The sequence below is a fragment of the Zosterops lateralis genome (assembly GCF_965231275.1).
Source record: "Zosterops lateralis genome assembly, chromosome: 31".
NCBI classification, from domain to species: domain Eukaryota; kingdom Metazoa; phylum Chordata; class Aves; order Passeriformes; family Zosteropidae; genus Zosterops; species Zosterops lateralis.
The window spans coordinates 134,683-157,845 of record NC_139791.1 but is presented as its reverse complement, the minus strand read 5'-3'; the positions used below and the strand labels follow the sequence as shown (position 1 = coordinate 157,845).

The following is a 23,163-nucleotide window of genomic DNA, read 5'->3' as shown; positions in this document are numbered from 1 at the left end:
ATTTTTAAATTATTTTATTTGGATTTTTTTTTTTTAATTTAATTTTTTCCAGATTTTTTTTCCAAATTTTTTCCGATTTTTAGGGGGATTTTTTCTTAAAGCCTTTTCCGGTATTTTTCACTATTTATTTTAAATTATTTCCCCTTTTCCCCTGATTTTCCCAGCTGTACCTGGGCATTTGGGGGATTTTTTTGGGGATTTTTACAGATTTTTTGGGGGATTTTTTTAAGAGATTTTTACAGAAATTTTTTAAAGACTTTTTCAGTATTTTTAACTATATTTTTTCTAATTATTTCCCATTTTAATGCCATTTCCAGCTGTACCTGGGCATCGTCCTGGCGGCCGTGGTCATCATCACCGGCTGCTTCTCCTACTACCAGGAGGCCAAAAGCTCCAAGATCATGGAGTCCTTCAAAAACATGGTCCCGCAGGTCGGAAATCCCCGAATTCGGGGAAATTTGGGGGAAATTTGGGGATTTTGGGGGGATTTGGGAGAAAATTGGGGGATTTTTGGGATATTTCGGGGGATTTTGGGGGGATTTGAGGATGAAATTTGGGGATTTTAGGGGAGAATTTGGGGGATTTTTTTGGATTTTGGGGAATTTCGGGGGATTTGGGGAAATTAAAGGGATTTTAAGGGATTTTAGGGGAAATTTGGGGGATTTTGGGGGATTTTGGGGGAATTTTGGAGAATTTTAGGGGAGATTTTTGGGGGATTTGGGGATTTTGGGTGATTTTGGGAAATCTGGGGGATTTGAGGGTGAAATTTGGGGAATTTTGGGGAAATTTGGGGGGGATTTTGGTGAATTTTGGGGGGATGACAATTCTCGATTTAATTCCCTGAATAATTCCCGGAATAATCCCCAAAATTCCTGTAATAATTCCCGATTTTTCCCTGGCCAATTCCTGATTTAATCCCGATTAATTCCCTGATTAATCCCCAATTAAATTCCCGATTTAATTCCCAAAATTCCCTGAATAACCCCCAAAATTCCTGATTTAATTCCCAAATTTCCCTGAATAATTCCGAATTTAATTCCCGATTTTCCCTGGCCAATTCCCGATTTAATCCCGATTAATTCCCGATTTAATCCCGATTTAATTCCCATTTTCCCCCGCGTGCAGCAAGCGCTGGTGATCCGCGAGGGGGAGAAGATGCAGGTGAACGCCGAGGAGGTCGTGGTCGGGGACCTGGTCGAGGTCAAGGGCGGCGACCGAGTCCCGGCCGACCTCAGGATCATCTCCGCGCACGGCTGCAAGGTGGGTGGGGGAAAAAATAATGGGGATTTCACACGAAAATAGACGGGAATTTGGACCAAAATATCCGGGAAAAATGAAAAAAAATCCTGGGAATAATCCCCCAAAAATCCTGGAATGTATCACAAAAATAGCCGGGAATTTGTCCCGAAAATATCCTGGAAAATCAGCACAAATTTCCTGGGAAAAATCCTCCCAAAATCCTGGGAATTTGACCCAAAAATCCCATTAAATCACCCCAAAAAATCCTGGAATTTGTCCCAAAAATATCCGGGAAAAATCCCCAAAAATATCCTGGAATTTGAACCAAAAATCCTGGAATTTGTCCCAAAAATATCTGAGAATTCAACCCAAAAATCCCGGGAATTTGACCCAAAAATTCCAGGAACTTACCCCATAAAGATCCGTGAATTTATCCCAAAAATATCCAGAAGTTTGCCCCAAAAATATCCGGGAAATCACCCCAAAAATACCAGGAAAAATCCCCCAAAAAATCCAGGATTTTGCCCCAAATATCCTGGAATTCACCCCAAAAATAGATGAGAATTTGCCCCAAAAACACCAGGAAAAAAATCACCCCAAAAATCTCAGGAATTTGTCTCAAAATATCCGAGAATTCATCCCAAAAATTCCCCATTTTTTTTTTTTCCTAAATCCCCAAAATTTCCCTCAAAATCCCCAGAATTTTCCCAAAACCTCCAGAATTCACCCCAAAATTCCCGGGATTTCTTTTCCCAAATCCCCAGAATTTCATCCCAAAACCCACCAGAATTTCCTCTAAAAATTCTTGGATTTTTGCCCCAAAACCCCTTAAATTTGCCAAAAAATCCACAAAATTTCACTCAAAATTCACAGAATTTTCCCAAAATCCCCGGAATTCACCCCAAAAATGTGGAATTTTCCCTGCCCAGGTCGACAACTCGTTCCTGACCGGGGAATCCGAGCCCCAAATCTCCAAATTTCCCCCGAAAACCACCAAAATTCACTCAAAAATCCCCAAAAATTCCCCAAAAATTCCCCAAAAATCCCCAAAATTTCACTCAAAATCCCCAGAATTTTCCCAAAATCTCCCAGAATTTTCCCAAAAATCTCCCAAATTTTCCCCAAAACCACCAGAATTTTCCCAAAAAAACCCTCCAGAATTTCATCCCAAAAATTCCTGGATTTTTATCCCCAAAATTGCCAAAATTCACCCGAAAATCCCCAAAAATTCCCCAAAAATCCCCAAAATTTCACTCAAAATCCCCAGAATTTTCCCAAAATCCCCGGAATTCACCCCAAACCTGTGGAATTTTCCCTTCCCAGGTGGACAACTCGTCCCTGACCGGGGAGTCGGAGCCCCAAACTCGCTCCCCCAAATTTCACCCCAAAACCCCGATTTTTGTCCCGAAATTGCCAAAATTCACCCCAAAATCCCCAGAATTTTCCCAAAATTGGCAGAATTCACCCCAAAATTCCCGGGATATTTTTTTTTTCCTAAATCCCCAGAATTTCACCCCAAGACCCTCCAAATTTAATTCCAAAATTGACAGAATTTCACTCCAAAATTCGCCCAAAAATCCTCAAAAATTCCCCAAAAATCCCCAAAATTTCACTCAAAATCCCCAGAATTTTCCCAAAATCCCCGGAATTCACCCCAAACTGTGGAATTTTCCCTGCCCAGGTGGACAACTCATCCCTGACCGGGGAGTCGGAGCCCCAAACTCGCTCCCCCGACTGCACCCACGACAACCCCCTGGAGACGCGGAACATCACCTTCTTCTCCACCAACTGCGTCGAGGGTGAGGCCCCGAAAATATTCGGGGAGGGGTCCCCAAAAATTGGGGAGGGGTCCCAAAAAAATTGGGGAAGATTCCGAAAAAATTTGGTACCAAAAATGTCGATTTTTGGCACCGAAATGTGATTTTTTTGTCATTAAAATGTGAATTTTTGACGCTAAAATGTGATTTTTTTTTGTCATTAAAATGTGAATTTTTAGACCCAAAATGTCGATTTTTTAAGTCCTTGAAATGTGATTTTTTTTGGTCACTAAAATGTGAATTTTTTGGCACCAAAATGTGATTTTTTTTTTTCTCCCCAAAATGTGAATTTTTGGCCCCAAACTGTCTTGAGGATGAGCCCCCAAAATTTGGGGAGGGGTCCCAAAAAATTTGGGGAGGGATCCGAAAAAATTTGGTACCAAAAATGTCGATTTTTGGCACCGAAATGTGATTTTTTTTTTGTCATTAAAATGTGAATTTTTGACACTGAAATGTGATTTCTTTTGTCACTAAAATGTGATTTTTTTTGTCATTAAAATGTGATTTTTTTTGTCACTAAAATGTGAATTTTTTTGGCCCAAAATGTGATTTTTTTTTTGTCACTAAAATGCGAATTTTTTTTTTCTCCCCAAAATGTGAATTTTTGGCCCCAAAATGCGTCAAGGGTGAGCCCCCAAAATTTGGGGAGGGATCCAAAAAAATTTGGTCCCAAAAATGTCAATTTTTGTCCCTAAAATGTGAATTTTTTTGGGTCACTTTTGGGTCATTTCTCACGGGATTTTCCCCATTTTTTCACCGATTTTCACCATTTTTTCACCATTTTTTCCCGTTTTTTCTCTCTTTTACTCCATTTCCAGGCACTGCCCATGGCATGGTGATGGGTCAATCTTTGGGTCACTTTTGGGTCATTTCTCACCAAATATTCCCCAATTCTCATTAAATTTTCCCCATTTTTTCACAGTTTTTCTCAATTTTTTTCACTGATTTTGACCATTTTTTCCACCGTTTTTTCCCATTTTTTCTCTATTTCACCCCAATTCCAGGCACTGTTTGGGACATGGTGACCACACGGTCATGGGTCACTTTTGGGTCATTTCTCACCTAATTTTCCCCATTTTTTTTCATAGTTTTTTACTGTTTTTTCACCGATTTTCATGGTTTTATCGCCATTTTCTCTTGTTTTTTTCCTCGTTTTTTCCCGTTTTCAGGGACTGCTCAAGGTGTGATGATGGGTCACTTTTGGGTCACTTTTGGGTCACTTTTGGGTCACTTTTGGGTCATTTCTCCCCAAATTCTCTCTCTTTTTGTCCGTTTTTTTCCTGTTTTTTCACCGTTTTTCACCATTTTTTCACCGATTTCCACTGGGTTTTTTTCCATTTTTCCCGTTTTCTCCCCAGGCACGGCCCGGGGCGTGGTGGTCGCCACGGGCGACCGCACGGTGATGGGGGTCACTCTTTGGGTCACTTTGAGCCATTTCTCACCAAATTTCCCCCATTTTTTCCACCAATTTTTCCCATTTTTTCACTGATTTTTCACCATTTTTTCACCGTTTTTCACCGGGTTTTTTTCCATTTTTCCCGTTTTCTCCGCAGGCACGGCCCGGGGCGTGGTGATCGCCACGGGCGACCGCACGGTGATGGGGGTCACTCTTTGGGTCATTTCTCACCAAATTTTCCCCGTTTTTCACCGTTTTTTGCCATTTTTTCACCGTTTTTTCCCGTTTTTTCTCTATTCCACCCCAATTCCAGGCACGGCCCGGGGCGTGGTGATCGCCACGGGCGACCGCACGGTGATGGGCCGCATCGCCACGCTGGCCTCGGGGCTGGAGGTGGGCAAGACGCCGATCGCGGTGGAGATCGAGCACTTCATCCAGCTGATCACCGGCGTCGCCGTCTTCCTGGGCATCTCCTTCTTCATCCTCTCCCTCATCCTGGGCTACACCTGGCTGGAGGCCGTCATCTTCCTCATCGGCATCATCGTGGCCAACGTGCCCGAGGGGCTGCTGGCCACCGTCACCGTGAGTGCCGCAAACTGGGAGCCACTGGGATGGAGATACTGGGGATTGGAATGGACTGGGAGTCACTGGGAGTCACTGGGATTGAATTGGGAGTGATTCGTATGGAGATATTGGAGATTTGAATGGACTGGGATGGACTGGGATTGAATTGGGTTGGACTGGGACGGGACTGGAAGTGACTGGGACTGACTGGGATGGACCAGGAGCCAACTGGGAGTGACTGGGATGGAGATATTGGGGATTTAAATGGACTGGGATGGACTGGGAGTGACTGGGGTGGACTGGGATTGAATTCGGAGTGACTGGGACTCACTGGGATGAAAATAATGGAGATTTGAATGGACTGGGAGTGACTGGGAGTGACTGGGATGGACTGGGACTCACTGGGACAGAGATATTGGAGATTTGAATGGACTGGGAGTGACTGGAATGGACTGGGAGGGACTGGGAGTCACTAGGAGTCAACTGGGAGAGATTGGGAACCACTGGGATGGAGATATTGGGAATTTGAATAGACTGGGATGGACTGGGAGTGACTGGGATGGACTGGGATGGACTGGGATGGGAATGTTGGGTATTGGAATGGACTGGGAGTGACTGGGATGGACTGGGACAGACTGGGAATGACTGGGAGTTACTGGGATTGAATTGGGATGGACTGGGAGCCACTGGGATGGACTGGGATAGACCAGGAGCCAACTGGGAGTGAGTGGGATGGAGATATTGGAGATTTGAATGGACTGGGCTGGACTGGGAGTCACTGGGATTGAATTGGGAGTGAGTGGGATGGAGATATTGGAGATTTGAATGGACTGGGCTGGACTGGGAGGCACTGGGAGGGCACTGGCCTGGACTGGGCCGTCATCTTCCTCATCGGCATCATCGTGGCCAACGTGCCCGAGGGGCTGCTGGCCACCGTCACCGTGAGTGCCGCAAACTGGGAGCCACTGGGAGCCACTGGGATGGAAATGTTGGGTATTGGAATGGACTGGGAGTGACTGGGAGTGACTGGGAGTGACTGGGAGGGACTGGGAGGGACTGGGAGGGACTGGGAGTCACTGGGATGGAGATATTGGGGGTTTGAATGGACTGGGAGTGACTGGGACAAACTGGGAGTGACCCATTAGAACCCCCAGACCCATTTCAGACCCTCCAAACCCATTTTGGACCTTCCAGAACCCCCATAAATCCCATTTTTTTTTATTTTTTTGGAGGGGATTTTCATGATCCCCTCTCCCCAAACCAAAACCCCCAGACGCATTTGGGACCCCAGACCCATTTGGGACATTCTAAGACCCCTGAAGACCAATTTTCTCTGAATTTTTTGGAATTTTTTCGGGGATTTTTGTGCTCCCACCCCCCGACCCAAATCCCCCAGACCTATTTGAGACCCCAGACCCATTTCCCTTTCCCCAGACTCATTTTGGGTCTTTCAGATCCCCCAGAATTCCATTTTTCTCTGGATTTTTGGGGATTTTTTGGGATTTCTGGGGGGATTTTTGTGCTCCCACCCCTTGTATGGATGTCCCAAACCCCCTTGAAGCCCCCAGACTCATTTGGGACCCCAGACCCATTTCAGACCCTTTCAAGCCCAATTTAGACCTTCTGGAACCACTAAAAACTTCCAAAAATTCGATTTTTGGGGGATTTTTTTTGGGATTTTCATGTCCTCACCCCCTGAACTGAAGCCCCCATCCCCATTAGAGCCCCCAGCCCCATTTCCGTGTCCCCCCAGGTGTGTCTGACCCTCACGGCCAAGCGCATGGCCCGCAAGAACTGCCTGGTGAAGAACCTGGAGGCCGTGGAGACCCTCGGCTCCACCTCCACCATCTGCTCCGACAAGACCGGGACCCTCACCCAGAACCGCATGACCGTGGCCCACATGTGGTTCGACAACCAGATCCACGAGGCCGACACCACCGAGGACCAGTCCGGTGGGTGGGAGGGGATTTTGGGGTTTTTTGGGATTTTTTGGGGATTTTTTTGGATTTTTTTTTGATTTTTATGGATTTTTTTTTTATTTTTTTTCAATTTTTTTTTCAATTTTTTTCGCTTTTTTTCGATTATTTTTCGATTTTTTTTCATTTTTTTTTTCTTTTTTTTTTTTTTTTAATTTTTTAAAAATTTTTATTCGGATTTTTTTGGGTGTTTTTTTTTTTTTTAGGATTTTTGTGGGGGTTATTTATTTATTTATTTATTTATTTTTTATTTTGGGGGGATTTTTTTGGAATTTTTTTGAAATTCTTTTGGAACCTTATTGGGATTTTTTTTTATTATTTTTATTAGGTTTTTTTAAATTTTTTTTTTTTTTTTTTTTTTTAGTTTAGTTTATTACTATTATTATTTGGGAAATTTCTTGGATTTTTTTTTAATTCTTTTTTTTTTAAAATTTATTTATACTGGTTTATACTGGTCTATACTGGTTTATACTGGTCCAACTGGTTTATACTGGTCCAAACCAGTTTATACTGATTTATACTGGTCCATACTGGTCTAAACTGGTCTGAACCCTTTATACTGGTTTATATTGGTTTATACTGGTTTATATTGGTTTATACTGGTTTATACTGCTCTATTCCAATTTATACTGGTTTATACTGGTCCATACTGGTTTATACTGGTCCATACTGGTTTATACTGGTTTATACTGATTTATGCTGGTTTATAATGGTCTATACTGCTCTATACTGGTTCATACTGGTCCGTACTGGTTTATACTGGTTTATATTGATTTATACTGGTTTATACTGGTTTATACTGGGTTATACTGAACCAAACTGGTCTGAACCCTTTATACTGGTTTATATTGGTTTATACTGGTTTATATTGATTTATACTGGTTTATACTGCTCTATACCAATTTATATCGGTTTATATTCATCTACACTGGTTTATACTGGTTTATACTGGTTTATACCAGTTTATACTGGTCCATACTGGTCCGAACTGGTCCAAACTGGTCTGAACTGGTCTGAACTGTCCCTTTCCCCCCAGGGACGGCGTTTGACAAGAGCTCCCCGACGTGGGTGGCCCTGAGTCACATCGCGGGGCTCTGCAACCGCGCCGTGTTCAAGGGGGGCCAGGAGAACGTGCCCATCCTCAAGGTCAGGGGGGTTTGGGGGGTTTGGGGGTGTATTGGGATTTTTTGGGAATTTTTTGGGATTTTTTGGAATTTTTTGCGAATTTTTTGGAATTTTTTTGGTGATTTTTTGCGATTTTTTTTGTGGTTTTTTTTTGGATTTTTTGGGGATTTTTTGGGGATTTTCTTGGGATTTTTTGCGAATTTTTTGTGATTTTTTGGGGATTTTTTGGGGATTTTTTTAGGATTTTTTGGGGATTTTTTGTGGATTTTTTGGGGATTTTTTTTTGGATTTTTTTGGAATTTTTTGTGGATTTTTTGGGGGAATTTTTTGGGAATTTTTTTTTGGTGATTTTTTTTGCGAATTTTTGTGGGTTTTTTTTAGGATTTTTTGGGGATTTTTTTGTGAATTTTTTGTGGAATTTTTGGGGATTTTTTGGGGGGATTTTTTTGTGAATATTTTGGATTTTTTGCGAGTTTTTTTTGGGATTTTTAATGGGATTTTTATGGGATTATTGGGGGATTTTTTGAGGATTTTTTGTGGATTTTTGGGATTTTTGGGGGGAGTTTTTGGGGATTTTTTGGGGGCATTTTTTGGGGGATTTTTTTTGGGATTTTTTAATGAATTTTTTGTAAATTTTTAAGGATTTTTTTGGGGATTTTTGGTGAATTTTTTGTGAGTATTTTAGGGGTTTTTGGGGGATTTTTTGGGGATTTTTGGGGTGTTTTTTGCCCCCAGTCACATCGCGGGGCTCTGCAACCGCGCCGTGTTCAAGGGGGGGCAGGAGAACGTGCCCATCCTCAAGGTCAGGGGGAGATTTTGGGGAAATTTGGGGAGTTTTTGGGATTTTGGGGAAATTTTTGGAAACTTTGGAAATTCTGGGGAAATTTTTTAAAAATTTTTTAGGATTTTTTAAGGATTTTTTTTTGGGGATTTATTTCGATTTTTTAAATTATTTTTTTTGTGATTTTTTCTTTTTTTTTGGTGGATTTTGGGGGGAATTTTGTTTGTTTTCTTGGAAGATTTTTTGGGGATTTTTTTTTTTTTTTTGGTGGAATTTTTGTGGACTTTTTGAGGATTTTTTAATAATTTTTTAGGATTTTTTTGGGGGGGGTTTTGGGGAATTTTGGGGAGATTTTTTTGGGGGGGATTTTTTGTGGATTTTTTGGGGATTTTGGGGGGGATTTTTTTGTGGATTTTTGGGGGATTTTGGGGGGATTTTTTTGAGGATTTTTTTGGCTTTTTTTTTCCTGTTTTTTTTTTTTTTATATTTTTGGGGGATTCTTTGGGATTTTTTGAGAATTTTTAAAGGACTTTTTGGGGATTTTTTGACCATTTTTTGGGAGTTTTTTGAGGGTCTTTTTGATTTTTGGGGGAATTTTTTGGGGGATTTTTTTGGCATTTTTTGCGAGTATTTTTTGATTTTTAGGTTGGTTCTCGTGGGGGGACACGGCCAGGTCGGATTTTGGTGATTCTGGGCGATATTTTGGGTTTAAAATCTGAATTTTTGGGCCGGTTTTGGCAGCGGGACGTGGCCGGGGACGCGTCGGAGTCGGCGCTGCTGAAATGCATCGAACTCTCCTCGGGCTCCGTCAAGGTCATGAGGGAGAGGAACAAGAAAGTGGCCGAGATCCCCTTCAACTCCACCAACAAGTATCAGGTAAACCCCAAAAAATACCCCAAAACAACCCGAAAAAAGCCGAAAAATTCCCACAAAAAATCCCCCAAAAAATCCTCCAAAAATAAAAAAAAATTCCAAAAAAAATTCCAAAAATAAAATCCCCAAAAAATCCCCCCAAAATAAAAAAAAAAAAAATTTGAAAAAAATCCCCCCCAAAAATCCCCAAACTAAAAAAATAAAAAAATCAAAAAAATCCCCCCAAAATTAAAAAAAAAAAAATCGAAAAAATTCCCCCTAAAAATAAAAAAAAAATCCCAAAAAAATCCCTGCAAAAAATAATACAACCCCCCCCAAAATCTACAAAAAAATCCCCCCCCAAAATCCTTCCAAAAATCCCTAAAAAATCCCTAAGAAAATACCCCAAAATACCCCAAAAATCAAACAAAAAATCCCCAAAAAAATCCCTCAAAAATATTCCCCAAAAAATCCCCCAAAATTCCCCTCAAAATCCCAAAAAAATCCCTGAAAAATCCCCGAAAAATCCCCCCAAAATAAAAAAAAATCCCTAAAAATTTCCAAAAAATAAAAAAAAATTTCCAAAATAATCTCAAAAAATTCCCAAAAAATCCCGGAAAATTCCCAAAAATCCCCTGACATCCCAAAACCCCCCAAATGTCCCAAAATCCCCGTTTTTTACCCCAAATCCCATCTGTCCATCCACGAGCCCGAGGACCCCAACGACTGCTGCTGGTGAAGGGCGCCCCCTGGCGGATCCCGCAAAAAATTCCTAAAAAATCCCAAAAATTCCCAAAAAATCCCCAAAAATCCCCTGACACCCCAAATGTCCAAAAATCCCTGTTTTTTACCCCAAATCCCATCAGTCCATCCACGAGACCGAGGACCCCAACAACTGCTGCTAGTGAAGGGCGCCCCCTGGCGGATCCCCCCCAAAAAATCCCTAAAAAATCCCCAAAAAATTCCCCGAAAAAAATCCAAAAAAATTCCCAAAAATCTGAAATTGCCCCAAATGGTTGTTTTTCACCGCAGCTGTCCATCCACGAGACCGAGGACCCGAACGACAACCGGTACCTGCTGGTGATGAAGGGCGCCCCCGAGCGGATCCTGGACCGCTGCTCCACCATCCTCCTGCAGGGGAAGGAGCAGCCGCTGGATGAGGAGATGAAAGAGGCTTTTCAGAACGCGTATCTGGAGCTCGGGGGGCTCGGAGAGAGGGTTCTGGGTCAGTTTGGGGGGTTTGGGGCAATTGGGGAATTTTTAGGATTTTTTTCGGATTTTTTTTGGATTTTTTTAGGATTTTTTTCGGATTTTTTTAGATTTTTTTCTGAATTTTAAGGGTTTTTTTTCTGATATTTCTCTGATTTTTTGAGGTATATTTAGCGGTTTTTTAGGGTATTTCAAATAGATTTTTAAAGGGTTTAAAAGTGATATTTTTAGGGATTTTTAAAGCGTTTTTTTAGGGGATTTGTTGGGATTTTTTAGGAATTTTTTTAGGATTTTTTTAGGGATATTTTAAGGGATTTTTTGAGCCCTTTTCGAAGTTTTTTGTGGTTTGTTCCGGGAAGTTTTGGAGGGTTTTTTTTAGTTGGTTTTCTCGGTGATTTTTCAAGGTATTTTAAGAGGATTTTTTGGGGGATTTTTTAGGAATTTCTTCGGGGATTTTTCAGGAACTTTTTCGGGGCTTTTTAGGGAATTTAAGGGATTTTTTAGGGATTTTTTTCAGGGATTTTTAAGGGATTTTTGAGGAATTTTTTCGGGGATTTTTCATGGATTTTTTAGGGAATTTGAGGGATTTTTTAGGGATTTTTTTCAGGGATTTTTCAGGGATTTTTAAAGGGATTTTTAAAGGGATTTTTTAGGGAATTTAAAAGGGATTTGGGGGTAATTTTGGAAAAATTTTTAGGGCTAATTTTGGGGTAATTTTATGGGTAATTTTTTGCTGATTTTTGGGATAATTTTGGGATAATTTTTAGGTAATTTTTGGGATAATTTTGGGGTAATTTTTGGGATAATTTTTAGGTAATTTTTGGGGATAATTTTTGGGATAATTTTGGGGTAATTTTTGTGGTGATTTTTGGGGCGAATTTTGGGATAATTTTGGGTGTTTTTATCGTAATTTTTGGGGTAATTTTGGGGTGATTTTGGGACAATTTTTGTGATAATTTTGGGATAATTTTGAGATAATTTTGGGGTGTTTTTAATGTAGTTTTTGGGGTAATTTTGGGGTGATTTTGGGACAATTTTCAAGATAATTTTTGGATATTTTTGAGATAATTTTGGGATATTTTTGAGATAATTTTGGGCTAATTTTGAGCTAATTTTGAGCTGATTTTGGGTCATTTTCCCGCAGGTTTCTGCCACTTTTACCTGCCCGAGGAGCAATACCCCAAGGGCTTCGCCTTCGACTGCGACGACGTGAATTTCGCCACCGACAACCTTTGCTTTGTGGGGCTCATGTCCATGATCGACCCCCCCAGGGCGGCCGTGCCCGACGCCGTGGGGAAGTGCCGAAGTGCCGGCATCAAGGTAACCCTGGGAACCCCAAAAAAATACCCCAAGTCCCCCCAAAACTGTCCCAAAATTTACTGATTTTTTTTCTGGATTTTTTTGAATTTTTTTGAATTATTTTTGGAATTTTTTGGAAATTTTTTTTTAAATTTTTTTTTTAATTTTAAAATATTTTTTTTTTTTTCGGATTTTTTTTCACTTTTTTTTCAGAATTTTTTTGGATTTTTTTTCGGATTTTTAAAGGATTTTTTTTCAGATTTTTCCTGCATTTATTTCGGATTTTTAAACTTTTTTTTTATTTTTTAATTTTTTCGAGTTTTTTGGGGGGATTTTTAGGAATTTTTTTGGATATTTTCCTGATTTTTTTTCTGATATTTTTGGAATTTTTTTCAGGTTTTTTTCAGATTTTTTCCAGACGTTTTTTCAGAGTTTTTAAACTTGTTTTTGGATCTTTTTCAGGTTTTTTTTTATTTTTAATTTTTTAAATTGGATTTTTGTCGGATTTTTTTGGATTTCTTTCAGATTTTTTGGATTTCTTTCAGATTTCTTTTGGATTTTTTTCACTTTTTTTTCAGATTTTTCCCTGATTTTTCTTGGGTTCTTTTCAGACTTTTCTTGGATTTATTTTTGGATTTTTCTCCGATTTTTCTCCAATTTTTTTCAGATTTTTCCCGAATTTTTCTCAGATTTTTGGTGCCCAAATTCCCCCAAATTCCCCCAAATCTCCCAAAATCCCCCAAAATTTCTCCCACATCCCCCTGAGACCCTCCCCAATGACCCCAATGACCCCAATGACCCCAGGTGTGCCCAGGTGTGCCCAGGTGAGCTCAGGTGACCCCCAGACCCCTCAGGTGACCCCCAGGTGACCCCACAGGTGATCATGGTGACCGGTGACCACCCCATCACGGCCAAGGCCAGTGACCCAAATGACCCCAATGACCCCAATGACCCCAGGTGTGCCCAGGTGTGCCCAGGTGTGCCCAGGTGATCAGGGTGACCCCAGTGACCCCAATGGCCCCAGACCCCCCAGGTGACCCCCAGGTGACCCCCCAGGTGATCATGGTGACCGGTGACCACCCCATCACGGCCAAGGCCATCGCCAAAGGCGTCGGGATCATCTCCGAGGGCAACGAGACCGTGGAGGACATCGCGGCCCGGCTGAACATTCCTGTCAGCCAGGTGAACCCCAGGTGAGCCTGAACACACCTGTGAGCCAGACTGAACATTCCTGTCAGCCAGGTGAACCCCAGGTGAGCCAGGTGAACCCCAGGTGAGTCAGACTGAACATACCTGTGAGCCAGGTGAGCCCCAGGTGAGCCTGAACACACCTGTGAGCCAGACTGAACATTCCTGTCAGCCAGGTGAGCCCCAGGTGAGTCAGGGGAACCCCAGGTGAGTCAGACCGAACACACCTGTGAGCCAGGTGTGACATGGGTCAGCCAGTCTGAACATACCTGTCAGCCAGGTGAACCCCAGGTGAGTCAGGGGAGCCCCAGGTGAGCTCCAGGAGTCAGCCAGGTGAACCCCAGGTGAGTCAGGGGAACCCCAGGTGAGCTCCAGGAGTCAGCCAGGTGAACCCCAGGTGAGTCAGGGGAACCCCAGGTGAACCCCAGGTGAGCCAGGGGTAACCAGGTGAGACACAGGTGAGACACTTTTGGGTTTTTGGAGCCATTTTTTGGGTTTTGGAGCCATTTTTTAGATACAATCCTGATGTTTTTTGGGGTTTTGGACCCATTTTTGGGTACAATCCCAATTTTGGGGGTTTCTGTGCCATTTTTGGGGTTTATGAGCAATTTTTTGGGTACAATCCCGATGTTTTTGGGTTTCAGGGTTGGTTTTTTGGTGTTTCTGAGCCATTTTTGGGGGTCCCTGACCCGTTTTGGCCCCCCAGGGACGCCAAGGCGTGCGTGATCCACGGGACGGACCTGAAGGACATGAGCTCGGAGCAGATCGACGAGATCCTGCAGAACCACACCGAGATCGTCTTCGCCCGCACGTCGCCCCAGCAGAAACTCATCATCGTCGAGGGCTGCCAGAGACAGGTCGGGGGCGCCCAGAAACGGGCCTGGGGGCCTAAAAAATGGGCCTGGGGGGGCAAAAAATGGTCCTGGGGGGCTAAAAATGGGCCTGGGGGGCTAAAAATGGGCCTGGGGGGCCTGAAAATGGTCCTGGGGGGCCTGAAAATGGGCCTGGGGGGCCCAAAAACGGGCCTGGAGACAGTGAAAATGGTCCTGGGGGGCCAAAAAATGGGCCAGGGGGGCCAAAAAACGGGCCTGGGGGCCTAAAAATGGTCCTGGAGGCCTGAAAATGGTCCTGGGGACACTGAAAATGGTCCTGAGACACCAAAAATGGTTCTGGGGACACTAAAATGGACCTGGGGACCCAAAAATGGGCCTGGGGACACTGAAAATGGACCTGGGGACACCGAAAATGGTCCTGGGGACACTAAAAATGGACCTGGGGACACTGAAAGTGTCCAAAATATCCCAAATATCCCAAATATCCCAATTCCCTCCAATGACCCCAATGACTTTAAGGACCCAAATGACCTCAACGACCCCAATGACCTCATTGACCCAAATATTCCAAATATCCCAAATATTCTAAATATTCTAAATATCCCAAATCCCTCCAGTGTCCTCAATGACCCAAATGTCCCAAATATCCCAAAAATTCCTCCAATGACCCCAATGACCTCAATGACCCCAATATCCCCAATATCCCAAATCTCTCCAATGATGTCCCCAGTGTCCCCAATGTCCCCAGTGACCCAAATGACCCAAATATCCCAAATCTCTCCAGTGACCCCAATGACCCCAAATATCCCAAATATTCCAATTTCCTCCAATGTCCCCAATGATTTTAAGGACCCAAATGACCCCAATATCCCCAGTGTCCCCAATGTCCCCAATGTCCCCAATGTCCCCAATGTCCCCATGTCCCCAATGTCCCCAATGTCCCCAATGTCCCCAATGTCCCCATGTCCCCAATGTCCCCAATGTCCCCAATGTCCCCAATGTCCCCATGTCCCCAATGTCCCCAATGTCCCCCCAATGTCCCCAATGTCCCCAATGTCCCCATGTCCCCAATGTCCCCAATGTCCCCATGTCCCCATGTCCCCAATGTCCCCAATGTCCCCATGTCCCCAATGTCCCCAATGTCCCCTCAATGTCCCCAATGTCCCCAATGTCCCCTCAATGTCCCCAATGTCCCCAATGTCTCCAATGTCCCCAATGTCCCCTCAATGTCCCCAATGACCCCAATGTCCCCATGTCCCCAATGTCCCCATGTCCCCAATGTCCCCAATGACCCCAATGACCCCAATGTCCCCAATGTCCCCTCAATGTCCTCCCAATGTCCCCATTGACCCCAATGTCCCCAATGTCCCCATGTCCCCAATGTCCCCAATGTCACCAGTGTCTCCAATGTCCCCGCTGTCCCCGTGTCCCCAGGGCGCCATCGTGGCGGTGACGGGTGACGGTGTCAATGACTCTCCGGCCCTGAAGAAGGCGGACATTGGGGTGGCCCCAGTGTCCCCAGTGTCCCCAATGTCCCCAATGTCCCCATGTCCCCAATGTCCCCATGTCCCCAATATCCCCAATGTCCCCATGTCCCCAATGTCCCCATGTCCCCAATGTCCCCAATGTCACCAGTGTCCCCAATGTCCCCATTGACCCCACTGTCCCCTTGCTGTCCCCAGGGCGCCATCGTGGCCGTAACTGGTGACGGCGTTAACGATTCCCCTGCCCTGAAGAAGGCGGATATTGGGGTGTCCCCAATGTCCCCAATGTCCCCAATGTCCCCACTGTCCCCATTGTCCCCTCAATGTCCTCGTGTCCCCAGGGCGCCATCGTGGCGGTGACGGGTGACGGTGTCAATGACTCACCTGCCCTGAAGAAGGCGGACATCGGGGTGGCCATGGGCATCGCCGGCTCCGACGTCTCCAAACAAGCGGCCGACATGATCCTGCTGGACGACAACTTCGCCTCCATCGTCACCGGCGTCGAGGAAGGTCCGGCCGGGGTCATCCCTGGGGTGATGACCAGTCCTGGGAGGGTTTGGGGTCATCCTGGGGTCACTGACCACTGCTGGGGGGTCACTGACCACTGCTGGGGGGGTTTGGGGTCATCCTTGGGGTGATGACCACTGCTGGGGGGTCACTGACCACTCCTGGGGGGGGTTGGGGTCACTGACCACTCCTGGGGGGGCTTTGGAGTAATTTTTGGGGTCCTGGGGGAGATTTGGGGTCATCTTTGGAGTCACTGACCCTTCCAGGAGGAGTTTGGGGTCATTTTTGGGGTCCTGGCGGAGATTTGGGGTAATTTTTTTGGGTCACTGACCACTCCTGGAGAGGGTTGGGGAGGTTGGGGTCATTTTTGGGGTCACTTTGAGGGGTTTTGGGGCCATTTTGAGGAGTTTTGGGAATGTTTTGAGGGGTTTTGGGCTCCTTTTGAGGGGTTTTGGGGCCGTTTTGGGGCTGTTCTGTTGATTTTTGGGGTCTCTCTCTCCGGGGACAGGGAGGTTGATTTTCGACAACCTGAAGAAATCCATCGCCTACACCCTGACCAGCAACATCCCCGAGATCACCCCCTTCCTGCTCTTCATCATGGCCAACATCCCCCTGCCCCTGGGCACCATCACCATCCTCTGCATCGACCTGGGAACGGATATGGTGAGGGGGGACCCCAAAATCTGCAAAAATCCAAAAAAATCCCCAAAAAAATCCACCCCAGGGACCCCAAAATACACCAAAACCCACCCCAGAGACCCCAAACCCACCCTGGCCAACATCCCGCTGCCCCTGGGCACCATCACCATCCTCTGCATCGACCTGGGAACGGATATGGTGAGGGGGGACCCCAAAATCCACCCCAAACCCACCCCAAATCCACCCCAAACCCACCCAAAATCCACCCCAAACCCCTCCTGGGCAACATCCCGCTGCCCCTGGGGACCATCACCATCCTCTGCATCGACCTGGGCACCGACATGGTGAGGGGAGACCCCAAATCCACAAAAATACACCAAAATCTGCAAAAATCTACAAAAATCCCCAAAAAATCCGCCCCAAAATACACAAAAATAAACAAAAGCCCACCCCAAAACCCACAAATCCGTCCCAAATCCGCTCCAAAAAAACCCAAATCCATCCCAGAGTCTCCAAACCCACCAAAATCCATCCCAAAACCTCTAAAATACACCAAAACCAGCCCAGAAATCCCCAAATCCATCATGGGCCAAATCCACCAAAAATCCACCCCAAAATACACGAAAAATAAACAAAAATCCACCCCAGAAACCTCAAAATACACCAAAATACACCAAAACTCAATCACAGACCCCAAATCCACCCCAACTCACCCAGAGACCCCAAATCCATCCCAGAAACCCCAAAATACGCAAAAAATCCCCAAAATACAACAAAAATACACAAAAAACACACCAAAAATCCACCCCAGAAACCCCAAAATCCAAAAAAAATCCACCCCAAAATGCACAAAAATTCACCCCAGAAACCCCAAAATACACCTGGGCACTGACATGGTGAGGGAGGAAATCCCAAATCCACAAAACCCCAGAAATATCTCAAAAATTCCAAAAAAAAATCCACCCCAAAATACACAAAAATACACACAAAAAAAAAAAAAAAAACCAAAAAAAAAAAAAAAAACAAAACACCGGAAACCCCAAAATACACCAAAATACAACCATTGACCCCAAATCCACCCCAGAAAAACCATTTGGGTTTTTCTCCCCAAATTTCATGGTTTTTCTCCCCAAATTTCATGGTTTTTCTCCCCAAATTTCAGATTTTTTTGCCCCGAAATTTTGGGCTTTTTTTTGCCCCAAATTTCAGGTTTTTCTCTCCAAATTTCGAGGTTTTTTTTCCCCCCAAATTTCGGGAGTTTTTTGCCCCAAATTTCGTGGTTTGGCCCAAATTTGGGGTTTCTTTTCGCCCCAAATTTCCTTTTTCTTCCCTAAATTTCAGGTTTTTCTCCCCAAATTTCATTTTTTTGCCCAAATATGGGGTTTTTTTCCCCAAATTTTCCTTTTTATCTCCCCAGATTTTGGGATTTTTTGCCCAAATTTGTGTTTTTTCACCCCAATTCAGGTCCCGGCGATCTCCCTGGCGTACGAGGCGGCCGAGAGCGACATCATGAAACGGCAGCCCCGGAACCCCCGGAGCGACAAACTGGTCAACGAGAGGCTCATCAGCATGGCCTACGGCCAGATCGGTCAGTGGTCACTCACTGGTCACTCACTGGTCAGTTAGGGGTCAGTCAGGGTCACCCAGGGTCATCAGCATGGCCTACGGCCAGATCGGTCAGTGGTCACTCACCGGTCAGTTAGGGGTCAGTCAGGGTCACCCAGGGGTCAGTCATGGTCACCCAGGGCCATCAGCATGGCCTACGGCCAGATCGGTCAGTGGTCACTCTGGGGTCAGCCAGGGGTCATCTGGGGTCATCTGGGGTCAGTCATGGTCACCCAGGGCCATCAGCATGGCCTACGGCCAGATCGGTCAGTGGTCACTCACTGGTCATCTGGGGTCAGTCAGGGGCAGTCAGGGTCACCCAGGGGTCAGTCATGGTCACCCAGGGTCACCCAGGGGTCAGTCAGGGCCATCAGCATGGCCTACGGCCAGATCGGTCAGTGGTCACTCACTGGTCAGTCATGGTCAGTTAGGAGTCAGTCATGGTCACCCAGGGTCACCCAGGGGTCAGTCAGGGCCATCAGCATGGCCTACGGCCAGATCGGTCAGTGGTCACTCACTGGTCAGTCATGGTCAGTCAGAGTCACCTGGGGTCACCCAGGGGTCAGTCATGGTCACCCAGGGCCATCAGCATGGTCGGTCAGTGGTCACTCTGGGGTCAGCCAGGGGTCATCCGGGGGTCATCTGGGGTCATCCGGGGTCACCCAGGGCCATCAGCATGGCCTATGGCCAGGCCGGTCAGTGGTCACTCTGAGGTCACTCTGAGGTCACTCTGGGGTCAGTCACGGTCATCAATGTTGGGTCCCATTGACTCCCATTGGGTCCCGTTGATTCCCATTGGATCCCATTGACTCCCATTGAGTCCCATTGGGTCCCATTGAGTCCCCATTGGGTCCTGTTGGGTCCCGTTGGGTCCCATTGACTCCCATTGGGTTCCATTGGGTCCTGTTGATTCCCATTGGATCCCATTGACTCCCATTGAGTCCCATTGAGTCCCATTGGGTCCCATTGGGTTCCATTGGGTTCCATTGGGTCCCATTGACTCCCATTGGGTCCCATTGGATCCCAATGGGTCCCATTGACTCCCATTGGGTCCTGTTGGGTCCCTTTGAGTCCCACTGACTCCCATTGGATTCCATTGGATCCCATTGGGTCCTGTTGGGCCCCATTAACTCCTATTGGGTCACACTGGCTTCCATTGAGTCCCATTGACTCCCATTGGGTCCCATTGGGTCCTGTTGACTCCCATTGGATCCCATTGGATCCCATTGGGTTCCATTGGGTCCCATTGGGTTCCATTGGGTCCCATTGGATCCCGTTGACTCTCATTGGGTCCTGTCAGGTCCCATCGTGTCCCATTCACTCCCATTGGATCCCATTGACTCCCATTGGCTCCCATTGGGTCCCGTTGAGTTCCATTGTGTCCAATTGACTCCCATTGGGTTCCATTGGGTCCCGTTGGGTTCCATTGGGTCCAATTGACTCCCATTGGGTTCCATTGGGTCCCGTTGGGTTCCATTGGGTCCCATTGGATCCCATTGACTTCCATTGGCTCCCATCATGTCCCATTCACTCTGATTGGGTTCCATCGACTCCCACTGCATCCCACTGACTCCCATTGGCTCCCATTGTGACCCTACCCCATTTGTCCCCGCCCCCCCAGGGATGATCCAGGCCCTGGGCGGGTTCTTCGCCTATTTCGTGATCCTGGCGGAGAACGGGTTCCTGCCCTCGTGCCTGGTGGGGATCCGCCTGCGCTGGGACGACCGGACCATCAACGACCTCGAGGACTCCTACGGGCAGCAGTGGGTCAGTCTGGGGGGGCCCAAAAAATGGGGTGGGGGGAAAAAATGGGGGGTGGGAAAAAATGGGGGTGGGCAAAAAAATGGGTGGGGCAAAAATGGGCGGGGCAAAAAATGGGGGTGGCCAAAAATGGGGGTGATGGGAAACGGGAATTTGAAAAAAAAAATTGGATCGTGAAAAATGGGGATCCAGAAAAATGGGAGTTCCAAAAAATGGGGATTCCCAAAAAAATGGGAATTCCCAAAAAATGAGGATTCCCAAAAGAAATTTGGGGAGGGGTCTTTTCAACCCAAATCGCATTTTTTTGGGGAATTTTTCCCACATTTGGGGTCACTTCTCCCCCTCCTCCCGCCCACCCCGGGGGTCCCACGGGGACGGGAATTTCGGGGGGTTTTTGGGGGGTGGTCTGGGCCATCCCGGGGGTGGGATTTAATTCGGGGAGGGGTCTCTGCACCCCAAATCCCATTTTTTGGGAGGATTTTCCCCCATTTTGGGGTCACTTCTCCCCCTCCTCTGCCCACCCCGGGGGTCCCACAGGGACGGGAATTTCGGGGTGTGGTCTGGGGGGGGTCTGGGCCATCCCGGGGGTGGGATTTAATTCGGGGAGGGGTCTGTGACCCTGCGGCCCCTCCCCAGACCTACGAGCAGCGGAAGGTGGTGGAGTTCACCTGCCACACGGCGTTTTTCGTCAGCATCGTGGTGGTGCAGTGGGCGGATCTCATCATCTGCAAGACCCGCCGCAACTCCGTCTTCCAGCAGGGCATGAAGTGAGTCCCAAAATGCCCCAAATTCCACCCAAAATCCCACCTGAAATCTCCCAAAAATCACCCAAAATGTGCCGCAACTCCGTCTTCCAGCAGGGCATGAAGTGAGTCTGAATTGACCGAAAATTGGCCCAAAATCGGCCAAAATCCTGCCTGAAATCAGCCAAAAATTCCATACGAAATCGCCAAAAAAACCCCACCTGAAATGGCCCAAAAATCCCACTCGAAATCGTCAAAAAATTCCATGTGAAATAACCCGAAATCGCACTCAAAATCACCCAAAATAACCCAAAAACCCCACCCAGAATCATCAAAAAATCTCACCCAAAATCACCTGAAATCACCCCAAAACCCCACCCAGAATCCCACCCAAAATTGCCAAAAATTCAACCCAAAATCACCTGAAATAACCCAAAAATCCCACCCAAAATAACCCAAAAATCCCATCCGAAAACACAAAAAAATCTCACCCAAAATAATCCAAAATCACCAAAAAATTCCCACCTGAAATCACCCAAAATCCCACCTGAAACAACCCCAAAAATCACCCAAAATGTGCCGCAACTCCGTCTTCCAGCAGGGCATGAAGCGAGTCCCAAAATGCCCGAAAATCAGCTCAAATCCCACCCAAAATCAGCCAAAATCCCACCCAGAATCAGCCAAAAATTCCATCTGAAATTGCCAAAAAAATCCCATCCAAAATCATGCAAAATCACCCAAAAAATCCCACCTGAAATCAGCCAAAATCACCAAAAAAAATCGCACTAAAATCACATAAAATTGCCAAAAAAATCCCAAACAAAAATCACCCAAAATGTGCCACAACTCCGTCTTCCAGCAGGGCATGAAGCGAGTCCCAAAATGCCCCAAAATTGACCGAAAATCAGCCCAAAATTCCACCCAAAATCAGCCAAAATCACACCCGGAATCAGCCAAAAATTCCACCCGAAATCAGCAAAAAAATCCCAACAAAATCACCCAAAATCAGCAAAAAAAACCTCACTAAAATCACCCAAAATCACAAAAAAAATCTCACCCGAAATCACCCAAAATCCCATCCAAAATTACCCAAAAAAATCCCACCTGAAATAACCCAAAAATCCACCCGAAATCACCCAAAATTTCCCCAAATTTGGGATTTTTTGGTGGTTTTTTTGGGTTTTTTTTTGGGTGGATTTTTTGGGATTTTTGTGTGAATTTTTTGGGGATTTTTTTAGGTGGATTTTTGGGAATTTTTGAGTGGATTTTTTGAGTTTTCTCAGGTGGATTTTTTGGGTTTTTTTGGGTGGATTTTTTGGGGATTTTTTTTGGTGAATTTTTGGGGTTTTCTCAGGTAGATTTTTTGGGGATTTTTGTGTGGATTTTTTGGGATTTCTTGGGTGAATTTTTGGGGAATTTTTGGTGGCTTTTTAGGTTTTTTTGGGTGGATTTTTGAGGTTTCTCAGGTGGATTTTTGGGTATTTTTAGGTGGATTTTTGGGTGAATTTTTGGGTGAATTCTGGGGATTTTTGGGCGAATTTTTTTTTTGATATTTGGGAATTTTTTAGGTGGATTTTTTGGGATTTTTGAGTGGATTATTTTGAGTTTTTTGAGTAGATTTTTTGGGTGAATTTTTGGGTGGATTTCTTGGGATTTTTGGGCGGATTTTTTTGGATTTTCAAGTGGATTTTTTTTGATTTTTGGGTGAACTATTTGGGATTTTTGGGCTTTCTTGGGCGGATTTTTTTGGGGTTTCTCTCCTATTTTCCCACCTCCCCCTCTGACCCTTTTTTCCCCTTTTTTCCCCCGTTTTTTAGGAACAAAATCCTGATTTTCGGGCTGTTTGAGGAGACGGCGCTGGCGGCGTTCCTGTCCTACTGCCCCGGCATGGACGTGGCCCTGCGCATGTACCCCCTCAAGTGAGCCCAAAAATGGGTCTGGGGGCCCAAAAACGGGTCTGGGGGCCCAAAAACGGGTCTGGGGGCCCCAAAACGGGTCTGGGGTCACCAAAAATGGGTTCAGGGACCCCAAAAATGGGTTTGGGGTGTCATGTACCCCCTCAAGTGAGCCCAAAAATGGGTCTGGGGGCCCAAAAACGGGTCTGGGGGCCCAAAAACGGGTCTGGGGGCCCAAAAAACGGGTTCA

At 45.6% G+C, this 23,163-nt stretch overlaps 1 protein-coding gene across 1 annotated transcript in view; it reads left to right on the top strand.

The window, feature by feature from the left end:
• The window catches only part of ATP1A3 (ATPase Na+/K+ transporting subunit alpha 3), a 35,457-nt gene that overhangs the window by 9,672 nt on the left and 2,622 nt on the right, over positions 1–23,163 (top strand). The window contains exons 5-21 of the mRNA XM_083880700.1: positions 318–431; positions 1,126–1,260; positions 2,921–3,038; positions 4,766–5,034; positions 6,770–6,968; positions 8,029–8,138; positions 9,640–9,774; positions 10,783–10,975; positions 12,104–12,279; positions 13,315–13,451; positions 14,153–14,303; positions 16,105–16,273; positions 16,779–16,933; positions 18,374–18,497; positions 20,136–20,281; positions 20,912–21,042; positions 22,836–22,937. Of these exons, the coding sequence (XP_083736826.1) occupies positions 318–431; positions 1,126–1,260; positions 2,921–3,038; positions 4,766–5,034; positions 6,770–6,968; positions 8,029–8,138; positions 9,640–9,774; positions 10,783–10,975; positions 12,104–12,279; positions 13,315–13,451; positions 14,153–14,303; positions 16,105–16,273; positions 16,779–16,933; positions 18,374–18,497; positions 20,136–20,281; positions 20,912–21,042; positions 22,836–22,937 (2,564 nt within the window). The remainder of the gene's footprint in view (positions 1–317; positions 432–1,125; positions 1,261–2,920; positions 3,039–4,765; positions 5,035–6,769; positions 6,969–8,028; positions 8,139–9,639; positions 9,775–10,782; positions 10,976–12,103; positions 12,280–13,314; positions 13,452–14,152; positions 14,304–16,104; positions 16,274–16,778; positions 16,934–18,373; positions 18,498–20,135; positions 20,282–20,911; positions 21,043–22,835; positions 22,938–23,163) is intronic.